This window comes from Meles meles, chromosome 20, assembly GCF_922984935.1.
Source record: "Meles meles chromosome 20, mMelMel3.1 paternal haplotype, whole genome shotgun sequence".
Taxonomy (NCBI): Eukaryota; Metazoa; Chordata; class Mammalia; order Carnivora; family Mustelidae; genus Meles; species Meles meles.
This window is the reverse complement of record NC_060085.1, coordinates 1,321,259-1,335,393: the sequence shown is the minus strand read 5'-3', so window position 1 is coordinate 1,335,393 and position 14,135 is coordinate 1,321,259. Positions and strand designations below refer to the sequence as shown.

The window sequence follows — 14,135 nt, the reverse complement described above, 5'->3', positions numbered from 1 at the left end:
CTCACAGCCGAGAGCTGGAAACAGCCCCCGTGTCCACCAGCAGATGAACGAACACCGCCTGCCCCCGCACACGGAGCGTCCCTGGCAGCAGTGAGGCGCCCCCACGCGCTGTCCCGGGACGGACCCCGAGCCCACGACGCGCAGGGAGGGAACCAGACACAGAAGGGCACACGGGGTGTGAGTCCACGCGTGTGACACCCCCAGACCAGGCTCCACACGGGAAGGGGGCTCGTGGGGGCCTGGGATGGGGGAGGAGGAGGGGGATGACTGCTGATGGGGACGGGGTTTCTTTGGGGAGACGGAAGGTTCTGGAATTGACAGTCGTGAGGACTGCACAACTCTGAATACAGCGCACACCCAAGGCGTGAGTTATCTGATACGGGCTTTCACTCCTCAAAGCTGTTAACGCAACGGCGCCCGGGAAAGCACCCCAGCCCGGGAGGGAAGCACCGAGCTGAGGAAACACTCGTCCGATGGCTTCTCCTGCTGCCGCCCCATGACCCTGCAGGGGACCCAGACTCACGACCTTGTCAGGAGCTCACCTGACGGCTGCACTGACCACCCCACAGAGCCCAGCAGGCCCTGCGCCGTGACACAGGGTCTCCAGAAGAGACCGTCAGACCCACACGGTACAAGGGCAAGCAGCTACAGAGGGGAAGGTCGTCAGTCTGCAACTTTCCACCAAATCCCCCCCTCCCTCTCCCTCTCTCTCTCTCTCTCTCTCCTGGGTCACTTGCCCCAGGGAAGCCAGCTGCCGGGCCACGGGCAGCCCCGCAGAGAGGCCCACCTGGTGAGGAGGGGAGGCCTCCCTCCCTCCAGCAGCCCAGCAAGGGCGCCCGCGTGGACAGCGCCTCCCACCCCGGCCCAGCCTTCGGATGAGGCCGCCCGGGGGCTTATGGGCAGACCACGACCTCACGAGAGACCCTGCCCCGGGACCCCCCTGCCCCCCCGCTATGTCTGCTCCGGGATTCCCGAGCACAGACCACGAGATGATAAACTCGTGTTGCTTTAAGCAGCTCCTGGAGATGATCTGTGACGCGGCCGCAGCTAACCGACACACAGTTCGTGTGAAGGCTGACCGGCCAGCCTGGAGCACTGCCCACGAGAAAAGGTTCTGCGGCAGCGGGACTTGACGGGGGGTTCCGGCAACGCCCCGCCCACGAGGGTGTGACTCCAGTTGGCCCGGCAGTCTCAAGAGGAGAGGCACGGCCCCGGCACGGCAGGGCGGGGGCAAACGGCAGCTCGAGGCGCCCCAGCAGGGCAGGTGCACTTGCAGGGCTCCCGGCCCTCCCCCCGGCCTCGTGGGAACCCGCACAGCCGGCCCGGCTGACTTGTTTCACACCAGATCTGCAGACCTGGAAAGGCAGAGGTGCCTGGAATCTGATCTCCGCTGGCGAGAAGTTGAAATTCAGCTTCCCAACGCTTTAAAAGCAGGAAAAAGGAAGCACGACTTTTACAACTGGGCTTCTAAAGGTCTCAGAATGACTCTTCGGGGGATGGGCCAGCTGCCACCAGCGGCCCTGAGGTATGTAATTTAAGACGTGCCAATTGCCATGAATGATTCAGGAACGTTGGGGCTGCGGCCTCTCCTCACTGCCCCACAGGTCCAGAGAAAGAGGCCAGAAGCCGCCGGGAAAAGTTAGATTGAGCGTGGCCCCTTGGCAGCCCGCATTCATGAGCCCCCGTCCTGTGACCCAGGAATACCCGTCCTCCTCCTCCATCGCAGGAGCCCTGGAACCCTGGTGTCCTTATAGGGACCCCGCTGTGCACACACACAGCCCAGTCCCCAGCCTGGCGCTGGCCACAGGAGGCATGTCCGCCTGCAGAGGACAGCCTCACTCCCTCGCCACTAACGGCATCAGAGCGCCCACGCGGAGCCGCGGGGAGAGGCCCTTCCACGCGAAGCCCGTTCAGCGAACGCAGCTAACTGGAAGCGGGCACCGGGCGCCAGGCGGCAGGCACTAGGCCCTGTACCTCGGGGACTCATGGAAACGTCCGTGACAACCACGACCCGCTCCTGCCTGACACGGCACACCACACGGGGCAGTCGTCACACCTGGAGATGACACGAAACTCTGTCCCTGCCGCGACCACTTGGCTCCTCAACCCCAGTGGCGGTGTGACTGCCCGGCGCGGACGGCGCGTGGAGGGCACACGCACCGAGGGCCAGAGCGCGTGGGGAGCCCCAGCGGCCTCACTAGCCCAGGCCCGGCCCCTTCTTGTACCTCGAGGACAAGCACTGGGACAAGAACTCAAGGTCCGGCTCCACCTCCAGCCTGTCCCTGGCAGGTGTGCGGGTCCCCCCGCAAGCCCAGGAAGCGTGGACAGGAGGGTCTTCGAGACGTCCTCCGCAAGGGCATGGGCGCAGGCTGCCGAGCACTCAGACCTCCTTTGCTATAAGCGTCCGCACGACTGGAGAGCGCTGGGACCGAGGGTGTACAGTGAGAGGCGGGATGCGGAGGCCGGGGAAGACCGAGCTGAACACAGGGGTGTGCGCAGGGGGACCCACCCGCCAGCTCCACGCTCCTGACTGCCGCTGGCAGCAAGAACGACACCCAGGGATTCCCTCAGGAATCACAGCCGGAGGCCAAACCCGAGGCCCTCCGAGGCGGGCTCGCACGCTGCGCCCAGCAGGGCTCCTGGGCACAGACGCCCCCCACCTCCCAACGCCGCTGCAGCAGCTCTGCGGGCCCGGAACCTGCATGTCTAACAGGTTCCCGGGTGATGCGAAGGCCGCGCCCGGAGCCACCTCCTGAGCTACCGCCCGAGGAACTGGGTGGACAGGATGGTGATGTGCAAACAGAGCTGTAGGGGGCAGAGGACAAGGAATGAAGGTGGGGGGATGGGCCGGGCAGGAGGCCTGCTGGCTGCCGGCTGTCCGCCTCGGCAGCGGGGCTCCGGCGGCAGAGATCTGGTGCGGGTGGAGAAGGACACGGTGCAAAGTCAACAGGCGTCCAGAACAGCCAGTCCGGAAGGGAGCCCTGCGGTGTGGAGAGCACAGGGCCCGGGGCCAGGCTGGGGAGCTCAGCCTCATCCATCTGCCCATGTGCCGTGCACCTGGGAGCCGTGTCAGGGAGCAGCGGTGAGGACAGCAGACCCACAGGACCTGAGCATCAGGAAGGGAAAGGCTTTCACGTGAAAATGAGCGAATTCACGCAGGGCAGCCAGTGTCCCCAGCCCGCCCAGACGTCTGCACCCCAGCAAGGGGAGAGCCGGGTGGCAGCAACGGGGAGTCTGCCCCGTGGGCTCCGGGAAGGCGGCGGAAGCCAGTCCGCCAACCACACCTGAGGACAGGCCGAGTCACAGCCGAGGTGTGCACGACAGACACAGGCCTCCGACGGGAGCACAAACACGGAGCACGGCGCCCAGGCGGGCCGTCACAGGCCGGGGCCAGGCTCAGCCGAGCCAGCTGGGTCTGCCGCCAAGACTCCAGGCAGCTGCGGCGGACACAGACAGGGAAGCGCTCTCGGGGCTGCCGCAGGGCCGGACACTGAGGCCAGGAGACTGTAAGGATGGAATGTTTGGGTCGCCGCAGTCCACTCGCGGCAGCCCTGCCGCCATGGAACGGTATCAGGACGCGGGGCCTTTGGGAGATGTTAGGGTTAGGGGAGGTCACGAACGCGGGAACCCCCTGTGGGACTAGTGGGCTTGTAAGGGGAAAAAGGGACGAAAACTCTCTCTAGGTCGCGTGAGGACACAGCGAGAAGCCGGAGCCACCCACCCTCCCCAGGTGCCAACCCCGCCGCCCCCCTGTGGTACCCCGTTACCGCAGGTCAAGCAAGGGCCCCCAGGGCACAGACTGTGCACGGCCAGGGTTCACAGGTGACCCAGGAGGAAAGGAGGGGACAAGGAGCTGGTTGAGGAGGAGCAGGCCTCCGGGCCGAAGGCAGGGAGGAGGACCCAGGTGGAGAAGCAGAACCAGCAGAAGCGGCAGCCCACAGTCGTGCAGACAAAACGCACCTCTGCAGCCGCCAGGAACCCTGGAGCGGGCCAGGTGACCTCGCTCTGAACCAGGGGGCAGGCAGCGGCCCACACCCAGTGGAAAACCGAGCACCGCCAGGAAGCCCCCGCCCCAGGGAACCCACGTGGAGAGACGGGCCTGCCCTCAGAGCAGGGGCCAGGGCTGGGCAGGCCACAGCTCCTTGGCGGATTTAAATCCGGGTTTGCACGGCCGTTCCTCAGCCCTGGTTCTCTCCTCCGCAGGGCTCTGAAACGGAACCAGGCTCCTTGGAGGAATGGCGGGTTCCAGGGCCGGGGCACAGCAAACACAAGATGAGCGGGGACAGCCTGGGCACCAGGCGGGAAAGACGCATCCCCCGAGAGACACCGGCACGCCTCGAGCCCAGGAGAAAGCTTGGAGGCACTCCTGGGGACCAGCCCCAGAACGTGAGCGATGAGGTCTTTGCAGACTGGACCACCAGCCGGAGAACGCAGTCCCCATGAGGCTGGGCCGGCCTGAGGGAGCGGGGCAAACGCAGGGCTTTGGGAAGGGAGCTGCAGTCCGGCGGGCGCGCGGTGGAGGAAAGGGGGAGGTCCCCCACGTGTAGACAAGGCTCCCCCAGGGTCCCGGACAGCGTCACAGGCCCCTTCCCCTCTCCGGGTACACAGCAGCAACCTGACCGTGGTTGGGGGAGGGACCCAGCAGCGCCACCCAGATCAGGGCTCGAGGTCAGCACCGTCCACAGGAAGGTGCCAGTGGCCTTGGACATGGCGCCCGAGGAGACCCAGCCTCTGCCAGCGGACCTCCTGCCAAGAACGCAGGAGCGCCTCCAACCACACACTAGGGCCCTCGGCAGGGTGGGTAGGTCACGACAGGGACCAGTCTTGGGAGGGACAGCGGCAGGTTACAGCTGGGAACAATGGACAACTAAACACTACAGGGCCCCGGGCTGGACCTAAGCAGACAGGGACACGGGGAGGCAGGGTCCTGAGTGTCCTCAGCGCGGAGCCTGGGCTGGGGTCCTGGTGCCACGAGCAAGGGGCACAGGAGCTCAGGTCCATGCGCACGACAGGCTCTTCCGTCTGAAATCCTTCCCGGGGGCGCCTGCGGGGCTCAGACGGCGAAGCGACTGCTTTCAGCTCAGGTCATGATCCTGGGGTCGCGTCAGGCTCCCTGCTCAGTGGGGAGTCTGCTTCTCCCTCTCCTCCCCACTTGGGCACTCTCGCACACGTACTCTCTCTCGCAAATAAATAAAAATCTTTAAAAAAATAAACAAATAAGGGGCGCCTGGGTGGCTCAGTGGGTGAAGCCTCTGCCTTCGGCTCAGGTCATGATCTCAGGGTCCTGGGATCCAGCCCCACATCGGGCTCTCTGCTCAGCAGGGAGCTGCTTCCTCCTCTCTCTCTGCCTGCCTCTCTGCCTACTTGTGATCTCTGTCTGTCAAATAAAATCTAAAAAAACAAAAACAAAAAAAACTTAAAAAAAAATAAACAAATAAAATCCTTTCTAAGTGTAAAAATGCTGCCCAGAAAGGTCAGACGCAGAAGGTCCTCCAGAGGCCGACAAACCAGAAAGGTGCTATCAGGGTGTGTATGTGCTCTGGGCCCACGCACGGCCCTCAGCCCGCCCCACCCCACCCCAAGGCCTTCCCGCGCACCGGCCGAGACAATGCCGGCTGCCTTCTTCCTCGGCAGGAGTGCTACGAAGAGAACACACTTGGGGGTGCCTGGCCGGCGCAGTGGGGACAGCACGTAACCCCTGATCTCTGGTTGTGAGTTCAAGCCCTACGCTGGGCCTACAGCTTACTTAAAAGAAGGGGGGGGGGGAGAATAGGATACTTCAAGTCTTCTGAATACGTTAATAACTCCATGAATTTTACAGCATCTTTCCCCCGCTGAAATTTTGTATTTCTCAACTCAGAAATAAGGAAAATGTGCGATACAACACCCACAGCGAGGAATGTAACAGATTAGTCTGAATCTGTTTCAGCATCTCCAAACTCAGCGTGGTTCATTGGCTATCTTAACGATCACCTTCAATTTCATCCAGAAGCTGCCCTTTCACAGACATGACGACACGGGCCTGTGACAAAGTAAAGGCTCCCTCCTCATCGCTTTGAAACAGAGAGCGTCGCTTCTGAGCTCATGGTTAAGCTGAGCCGGGGAGCAAAACACCAATTCAAATATTAACAGTGACAGCACCTTTTCTGGTTCAAAGAAGCAAGAATCCAAAAAGACAAGCCATGTGTTCAAGTAAGCAAGGAGCAAAAACCACTGTGAGAAGGCTGGGGCGGGAGGGCACTGATCCATCCTGGAGGTCAGCCTGGAGGGGGAGGAAGGTCAACGTGCGGGGCCCAGAGCGGGCAGGAAGAGTCTGGGAGCGCCCCCGAGGCATGGTGCTCTGGGAGGTGAACAAGGGGTCAGGTCTGCAGTTCACACTTGGCCCTCAGGAGAGACTGCAGAGCAGGGCAGGGCCAGAGGCCGGGCACCAGGGTCAGGCTGCCACGAGCCAGGGCAGGCCGAGGGCACTCCCGCTCAAACCGGGTTAGCCATCTCGCGGCATTAAACCACGCGTGGGGCCTGCACCCGAGACCTTGCAGTCTGCAAGGAGCGAGACTCGGGCCAGGTCTCGCCATGTCTGTGCGGGACTCCCTCCTCTACACGTCGGACCCCGTGGGGACACGTGCTGGTCCTCCTCCCAGACCTCTGCTCGCCACTGGCCAGGTCTTCAGACAACACGCACCCACGCAGGGAGAGACGCCCGGGGTGACGACCTCCCAGCTCTCAGCCCTGGTGTCCATGCAGCAACGGGCACCCCCGGGGCTCTGCGCCATGCTGTCCGCGGTAGGGGGCGGCACAGGGAGAGAGGGGGACTTAAAGACCCACACAGCGACTGTGGTCACACTGGGGGCTCGCACGTCTATTCTTGGTGATCATTCGCCAGTGGCCACACCGCAGGCCTGGCGCGCTGCTGGGATGGCGTTGCCTGGGGTTGCCCTGCCCGGGAGGGTCGGGGCTGCAGTTCTGGCGGGCCCTGTCCTCCCAGCGGCCGTGTCTGAGCTGGCTCTGGGCAGCGTGGCCCCTGAAGAGGGGTGCGGCGGAGGTGGCGGCAGGAGCCAAGCCCTCCTTCCTGGTGAGTCATTGCTGGCTGACGTCACAGAGCCGAGACATTCCCTGCGAGCCGGGATGCGTCACAGGTGAGCGGCTGGCTCGGCACCATCCTCCGGGGGGTGCGGTGGGGGGGGGTGGTTCTCCGAGCAACGCCGGCTGCCCTCGTTCTCACCCCTTCGCAGCGGGACAGTATTTCCGGGGCCATGTAAGTTTAGTCTTTAAAACTTGCGAAGCCCACAAACAGGGCTGGGGGGACTTGACTTTCTCCGCGGTTCCCGGACTGCATTTGCTGTTCCCATGGAAACCGACTTGTTCCCTGTCCCTCAGCCCCAGCAGGTGGCCTCAGTGTGTCTCCCAGATGCAGAAGCTGGGCAGCCCACAGGTCCCCATATTCAAGAGGACCCCAAAGTGCTTTGTAGCTTGACTGTACCAATGCCAACGATACTCGTGGCTCTCTGGGAGAAGCTGGGTAAGAACACAGGATCTCTTCTCTTCTCTTTCTCTTTTAAGATTTATTTGAGAGAGACAGCATGGGGCAGAGGAAGAGGGAGAGGGAGAGAAGCAGACCCCCTGCTGAGCGCAGAGCCCAACTCTGGGGCTCAATCTCACCACCATGAGGGCAAGTTAGGCACTTCACCAACAGAGCCATCTAGGCGCCCCTGTTATTTCTTACGGGCTTGAGGGAATCTGCAATTATCTCAATATTAACAGTTTGAGGGAAAAAAAGTCAGAGCTCCCAGAGGGAGTCTAGACAGGCCGATCCCCAGCAGCCTACCACGGCCTTCCTAGAGAATATCCCAAGTTCCTGCTCCCTCCGTCCCCTATGCATCTGAGACAGAGCCGGGGCAGGCACGTGGATCCTAGAGACCAGACTATGAAAACTAACAGCCACACACGACATAAGGGCTTTTCTGAGAGTCCCTCTCCCCTTCCCAGCGGCTGCTCCACCCACGCGGAGTTGTCTCGGGGTTAATTGCCTGCCACCGGTGATCACACAGAAGGCTTGCGGGAGACCAGGTCAGCGTCAAAAAATATTTTCTGAGTCACGGGGAGGGATGGCTCACTCTGCCCACCCACTTATCCCCCTGCATAAAGGGCATGACTGCTCAGAGGGCATTCATGGGAGAATCGTGGGCTCGCGGGAGGAAGCTGGAGGCGGGGACAGTCACGCTGGGGCTGCTCCCCCGCCCACAGGCTTAATAAGTCACGGAGGGGATGAACCACTCCACCCCCTCGCAGTTTCTTGCCCTGCCGCCTGGCAGCCAAAAATACCACGACCTCCCTTCCAGCTGAGACCCGGTTTTCCCAGTAAGACAAGAGCCACTTTGAAGGGCGGGTGGGTGTCCCAGAACTCTAAGTGCAGAAAGGAACAAAACTCAGCCTGCTCCTCCCCCCATCTTCCCTCCTATTTGTCAATTTCCCAAAAAGCTGGCTTCTGAGGGGGACGTTTCCCAGTGTGGGCGGTTGTGGCTGTGGGCACTTCCTCCTACAGATGCCCCCGCCTCCAAGAAGCCACCCACGCGTCACCCAGGGCAAACCAGCAGCCCCTCCCTCCAGGACCACCTCAGCCCGCAGCTCTCTGCGCCACACATCACCGCTGAACCTGTGGGTTTACAGAGCTCCTTCCTCCCTACGCTCATACGTGTCCCGGGGATGCGAACACCGTCCACGTCCTCTGCGCCCCCAGGGACATGGGAAGCGTCCAGTAGGTGCGGGCAGAATGAATGGGTCCATGAACAAACAGGCCCAGTCATCCCACACAGGCAGTCAAGGGGCAGTCCGACCTTCTCGAAAGCTGACTTATGAAGTCATCCGTTTTCTCAACACAGTCCCCATCGAATCACCACAAAACAGGACCTCTTCCGAGAGCACCGCCCCGCTTCCCACCGGCTGGGTTACGGAAAGTGAACAGACCTCACTACAAAGCCGTACCAAAAGTGCTGCCTCCCGCCGCGGCCGGCTGAGGACCGCGCGGGACCGCCTGCCCCCTGGCCGGGCAGCGGGACAACCCCACCGGGAGAGGGCCTGCTGATGTCAGGCAGAGCGCCCGGCCAGAGGGAAAGACACTCCACGGTTCAGAACCAGTAACTGGTCGGAAGCCGGTCCCGCCAGGCCCCACACGAAGGCCCCGTTTACCCCGGGTACGAATCGCTGCGGGCCCTGCTCCACACCAGATAGGACGGTGGGGACGGGCGGCTGCGGCTGTCTCTGCGTGTCCAGGACCCAGACGGCTGGTCACACTCTTCTGACACCCAGCGGTGCCGATCTGGGAGACGCGTAAGTGTCACGCACAGCGGCCAGGGCCCCACCGTCCTCCCCGGGGCGCGTCCCAAGGCCAGAAGTCAAGCTGCGCAGAAACCTGGCCCCCAGGCTCAGAGCGGCTTTATTCCTAACCCCGCTCCCCGCCCCCGCGGCCAGGGCCAGCCAGCGGAACAGGGCAATGACCAGATGGAGCAGGACGCGGCCACCGACAGGAACTTCTGATACCCACAGCAACACGGGTCTCAGCGGGGACTGGCGGGGCGGAAAGCTGCCCGCTGTCCATTCCATCTTCCTGACTGTGGGGGAAAGCAGGCCTGCGGGCCGGGAGGACAGAGCCCCGCTGGTGGAAGGGCGCTCGGAGGGCTGACAGCGGCCTGGTCCCACGCACCGGTCAGCGCTGCGGCGGCCGCGCCGCAAACAGCGAGGGAGGAACACTAACTCGGTTTTCCAGAAGGCTCCGGCCAGCCGGCGGGCGGGCGCACGCGGGGCGCTGTCACAGGGCGGGGACAGGCGGCGGCCGGGAACGGTCGGAGTCCCGAAGGTTCTCCCCGCTTTCGTCACCTCGCACGTCGGTCCCCCGCCCTGCCCCCTGCCCGGGCGGCCGGACACACACACCCCGGCGCTGCCAGCCGGAAAAGCCGGGGCCCGGGCTCGACCTCGCCTCCGGCCGCAGGATGAGCAAAAATAGCTCCGGCGCGCGGCGGGCTGGAAACCGCGGAGCCCTCCGACCGCGAGAAGCCGGGGCCGGCGGCCAACACCCGCTCCCGGGCGGTCGCCGCGCCCCGACCCCGCCCCCGGCCGCGACGTTTCCAAAAACTGACACACACGGAGCGCGCGTGAGGGGCGGGGCGCGCGGGCTTCCCCGCCGGGTCCCCCGGAGGGCCCCGTCCCCGCCCGGCGTGCGCGCCGAAGGGCGCCCCGAAGACGCCCGCCCACGGCGCCCGCCGCGCTCCCGCTCCCGACGGCAGCCTGCCCGGCCCGAGCGGCCCCGGGGCCGCGGACACCCGCGCCGCGCCGCCCACCCGCGTCCCCGCAGCACCGCGGGCCGCCCGGGAAATTGCCGCCCGGCCTGTCCTCTTCCGAGCGGTCCCGGGGCCGCGGGTGCCGCCGGCCCCCCGCCCGCCCTCGACACGGCGGGGACGCAGAGCGGCGCGGCCGAGCCCGCTGACAGCGCCCGACCCGCCGACCCCGCGCGCGGCGAGCCGCCTGTCAGCACCCGCGCCCCGCAGCCCCCGGCCCCCGCGCCCGGCCCGGCCCCCGCAGCGCCGCCAACGGCCGCGGGCAGCGCCGCCAGCCGCAGGACGGCCGGAGGGGGCTTCCCGGGACCCCGGCGGCCCCGTCCGCGGGCGGGCGCGGCGCGGGGCCCGGGCCGGGGGACGCGGCGCGGCGGGGCGCGGGGGCGGCACTCACGTAGACCGGCAGCGGCCACGGGTAGACGGCGGGCTCGGCCCCCACGGGCGACTTGAGCCTCAGCTCCAGCTTCTCCCCCATGTCGGCGCGCGCGGCCGCCGCACCATGCTAGTCGGGCGGTTGGGGGAGGGGCGCGGCGCCGCCGGCGGGGGGCGGGGCGGCGGGCGGAGGAGGGCGGGCGGGAGGGCGGGAGGCTGAGGGGAGGGGGGTGGGCCCGGCCTGGGCCTCGGCCGCCGCCGCCGCCTCCGCCGCCGCCGCCGCCGCGGCGCTCCCGTCCGGCCCCCGGCTCCTCTTTGTGGTCACAGGCCCGGGGCCTGCAGCGCCGCCGCCATCTTGGGCCGGCGTGAGGCGAGCACAATGAGCCGGGGCCGGGCCGAACCATTCGCCGCGCGCGCGCGGGGGGGGGCCGGCGCGAGGAGGCGGTGCGCGCCCGCTGCCCCGCCCGCCGCGCCGCGCGCCGCCCCCCCGCCGCCCCGCCCCGTGGGCTCGCCCGCACGCACGCACGCACGCACGTCCTCGGCTGCCCTCGGCCGCCGCCGCCGGCCGGCCGCGGGGACCCGGGGAGACCCCGCGGGTCGGGGATGACAGGTTCGAGCCCCGCCCCCGGAGCGGCGGGGCGCGTCCTCCCCACGCCCCGTGACGTCGTCGTGCCGGCCCGCGCTCCAGCTCCCAGCGCGCGCCGCGCCGGCCGAGAGCGTCTGCTCGGCGCGGGGGAAGCCCAGACGGTGCCGAGGGCCGCCGTCCTGGGGGGCGTGCAGGCCTTGCTCCGACGGTGGCCAGGGGCTGGCGTTCCCGCGAGATCGGGGTCGAATCGCTGGACGGGAGGCTGAGGACGTTGTGGCCGGCGGGCCGTGGGTGGGCCTCGCCCAATCAGGGGACGGTCTTGGGAGGACCAAGTCGGGTTCCCTCCGGGGAGGGACCTCTGGCCGCACCAGAGGCTCTTCCTGGGGTCCCGCCTGGAGATTTCCGGCCGGACGGCCACGCTGCCCTGGCCCGGGCCTGCGGCGAACGTGGGCTGCATCTGCACCGCGTCTACACAGCGTCGCGTGCGCGTCCGCGTGTGCGCGGCGTCTCTGCACGCGCGTCCGCTCACAGGTGTGCGCGGTGCCTGTTCTACCCCCGGGGCTGCACGGGGGCTCGTGTGCGTGTGGACACACGCGTCCCGTGGGTTCTGCTTGCGTGGGGCGGCCTCACGCGTGGCCTGTGGTCACTGCCCGCGGGGAGCCAGCCGCCGGCCTTCGCAGTCCGTCCCCGGGGTGTCGCAGCCCCGGGAGGGCGGCGGGGGCGTCCGCGCTGGCCGGGTGAGGGCCTGACAGCGGGGACGCGGGTGGGAGGTGGAGTCCCGCGGCGGTGCCCACGCCCCCGAGCCTGCACCTCCCCGGCGGTGGGGACAGGACGAGGCAGGGTCCGAAAGCCAGGGCGGTGGCTTCCACTTGGAGCTGGGGACCGCCGCGCGCCGACCAAGGCGTTCGAAGTCAGGGCAGTGGTTAGGTCAGCGGGGAGGCCCCGGGACCTTCCGCTGTGGAAGAGGATCCGTCCGGCGCTTCTCCTGTGTCTGTCAATAAAAAGCTTTCTGGGAACAGGTTCCCGGGTTGCTGTGCAGAGAGCGCACGGGGGGTCTGGGGGGTCAAGGAAGAAGCAGGGAGTGAGGGGCCAGATGGTCACCTGGGGACAGGGAAGGAGGGCTCCGAAGAGGGACAGACCCCCCCATGGGTGACGCAGCCAGCCAGCCTGGACTTTGTGAGCTGAGGACGGCCCAAGACAGGGTCCCCAGCCTGAGGAGCCCGAAGCCCCGAGCCACCCCACTCCTCCCGGACAGGAGAGCCTGTCCGCCACCTCTGGCTGCCGGGCTCTCAGGCCGTTTGCAGTTTCCATCCCACAGGGCACAGAGGCAGCCAAAGCTCGGGCCTCAGGAAACCCCTCCCTCCCTGTCTCCCCCCTCCCTTCTCCAGCCCTTCCCCCGTCCCCCATCTGTCCTCTCCCTTCTGCCGAGAGACCCCGAGGGACCTCTCAGACCCGGCTCAGGCAGCCAACCGGAGAGTGGCTACCGACAGCTGCTTCCCATCCCTCCCCTCCCCTGCCTGTCCCCCACCATCTGAGGGACGTCAAGACGGGCCCTGGAGGAGGGTGACCTTGGCCCCGGGCCCTCAGCATGTGCCTCCCCCTACTTGGAATATGCTTCCTGAGACGCCTCCCTCTGTCTTCAGTGTTGTTCCCTGCTCACTTCCTCCAGAACCTTCCCGGACTGCACAGACAAGGTGGGGCCCCAGAGTCTGTTTTACACACACCACGGACCCATGGAATCCCGGTCCTGACCCACCCTCCCTGCCGGGTTCCTCCCTCAGCCTCTGCCCGGACCCACAGAATCCCGGTCCTGGCTCACCCTCCCTGCCGGGTTCCTCCCTCAGCCTCTGCCCGGACCCACAGAATCCCGGTCCTGGCTCACCCTCCCTGCCGGGTTCCTCCCGTGAGCAGCTGATGCCAGCAGTCCCTGCCTCAGGAGGTTTGAGAGGGTCAAGTCAGTTCGCATAGAAAGTGCTGGAACGGTGCCTGCTACGTAGAAGTTAACGCTGCCTGCTGCTGTTAGGGTGGTTTGGAGCGTGACCCGCCGTCCGGTTTGCCCGCGACTGTCCTGGTCTTGGCTCTGGAAGCCCAGGGAATCCGTCTGTTCTGGACACACAGGGATGGTTGGTCACCCTATTTAGGGTTGATCTGCCATCCCCGTGCAGCCGGAAAGGAGATCTCCCCGCACCTGCCGGCCTTCCTGCTTAAGCCTTCATTCATCCACTCATCTCTGCTCAACGCCTTTATTCGGCAAGTATTGCATTGTTGGGTCCGTTATCAAAGGAATGAGACTGAGACAAAGTGAAAGTTATGCAGAGCCTGATTCTGTTCTAAGCAAAGTCAGACTGACCGGCCAGGGCCGCCTCCGAAGAGAGCGACGACCTCTTGGTCTTACAGGCTAGTTTTACAGGGCGCAACCGCAGATCTCTACGTATGTGGCTTTGGCTGATTGGATGTTCCCACCTGTCAGGCCTTGTTTTAGGTGTGCGTTTTAGCAACAGTTACCTGGAACTGATACCGGTAACTGCTGAGGCATTGATTAAACAACAGAATGTCTACCGAGGCAACGTGGAGTCACTATGGCTAAGGAGGCTCAGGCAGGCCCTAGGGGTTTAACAGGTTTTAACGTGGAATCGGCCCCAACAGCGTAAGCTCCTACGACCCCGCGGGCCCCCTCCCAGGAACGGGGAACATAGCAGCCAGGACGGCGGATGGAGATCCGTGTCCTCATAGAGCTGACATTCCAGGAAAGGCAAGGAACGGTAGGCCGGTCAGATGTCATTTATTACGCGGGAAGGGTGTCCGGGAGACGGGACATGGCTAAACTACGGGAAGGAGAGGGAGAGGGA

At 65.6% G+C, this 14,135-nt stretch overlaps 1 protein-coding gene across 5 annotated transcripts in view; it reads right to left on the bottom strand.

The window, feature by feature from the left end:
* Positions 1-11,115, bottom strand: part of DOT1L (DOT1 like histone lysine methyltransferase) — a 61,078-nt gene extending 49,963 nt beyond the window's left edge. For 2 of the 5 annotated variants that reach the window (XM_045989991.1, XM_045989990.1), the window contains exon 1: positions 10,723-11,108. In XM_045989991.1, coding sequence (XP_045845947.1) covers positions 10,723-10,803 — 81 coding nt within the window. In that variant the 5' untranslated portion in view covers positions 10,804-11,108. Of the gene's footprint in view, positions 1-10,722 lie in introns of all 5 variants that reach the window. The other 3 variants (XM_045989988.1, XM_045989987.1, XM_045989992.1) reach the window with 3 other exon arrangements.
* Positions 11,116-14,135: the final 3,020 nt, after the last annotated feature.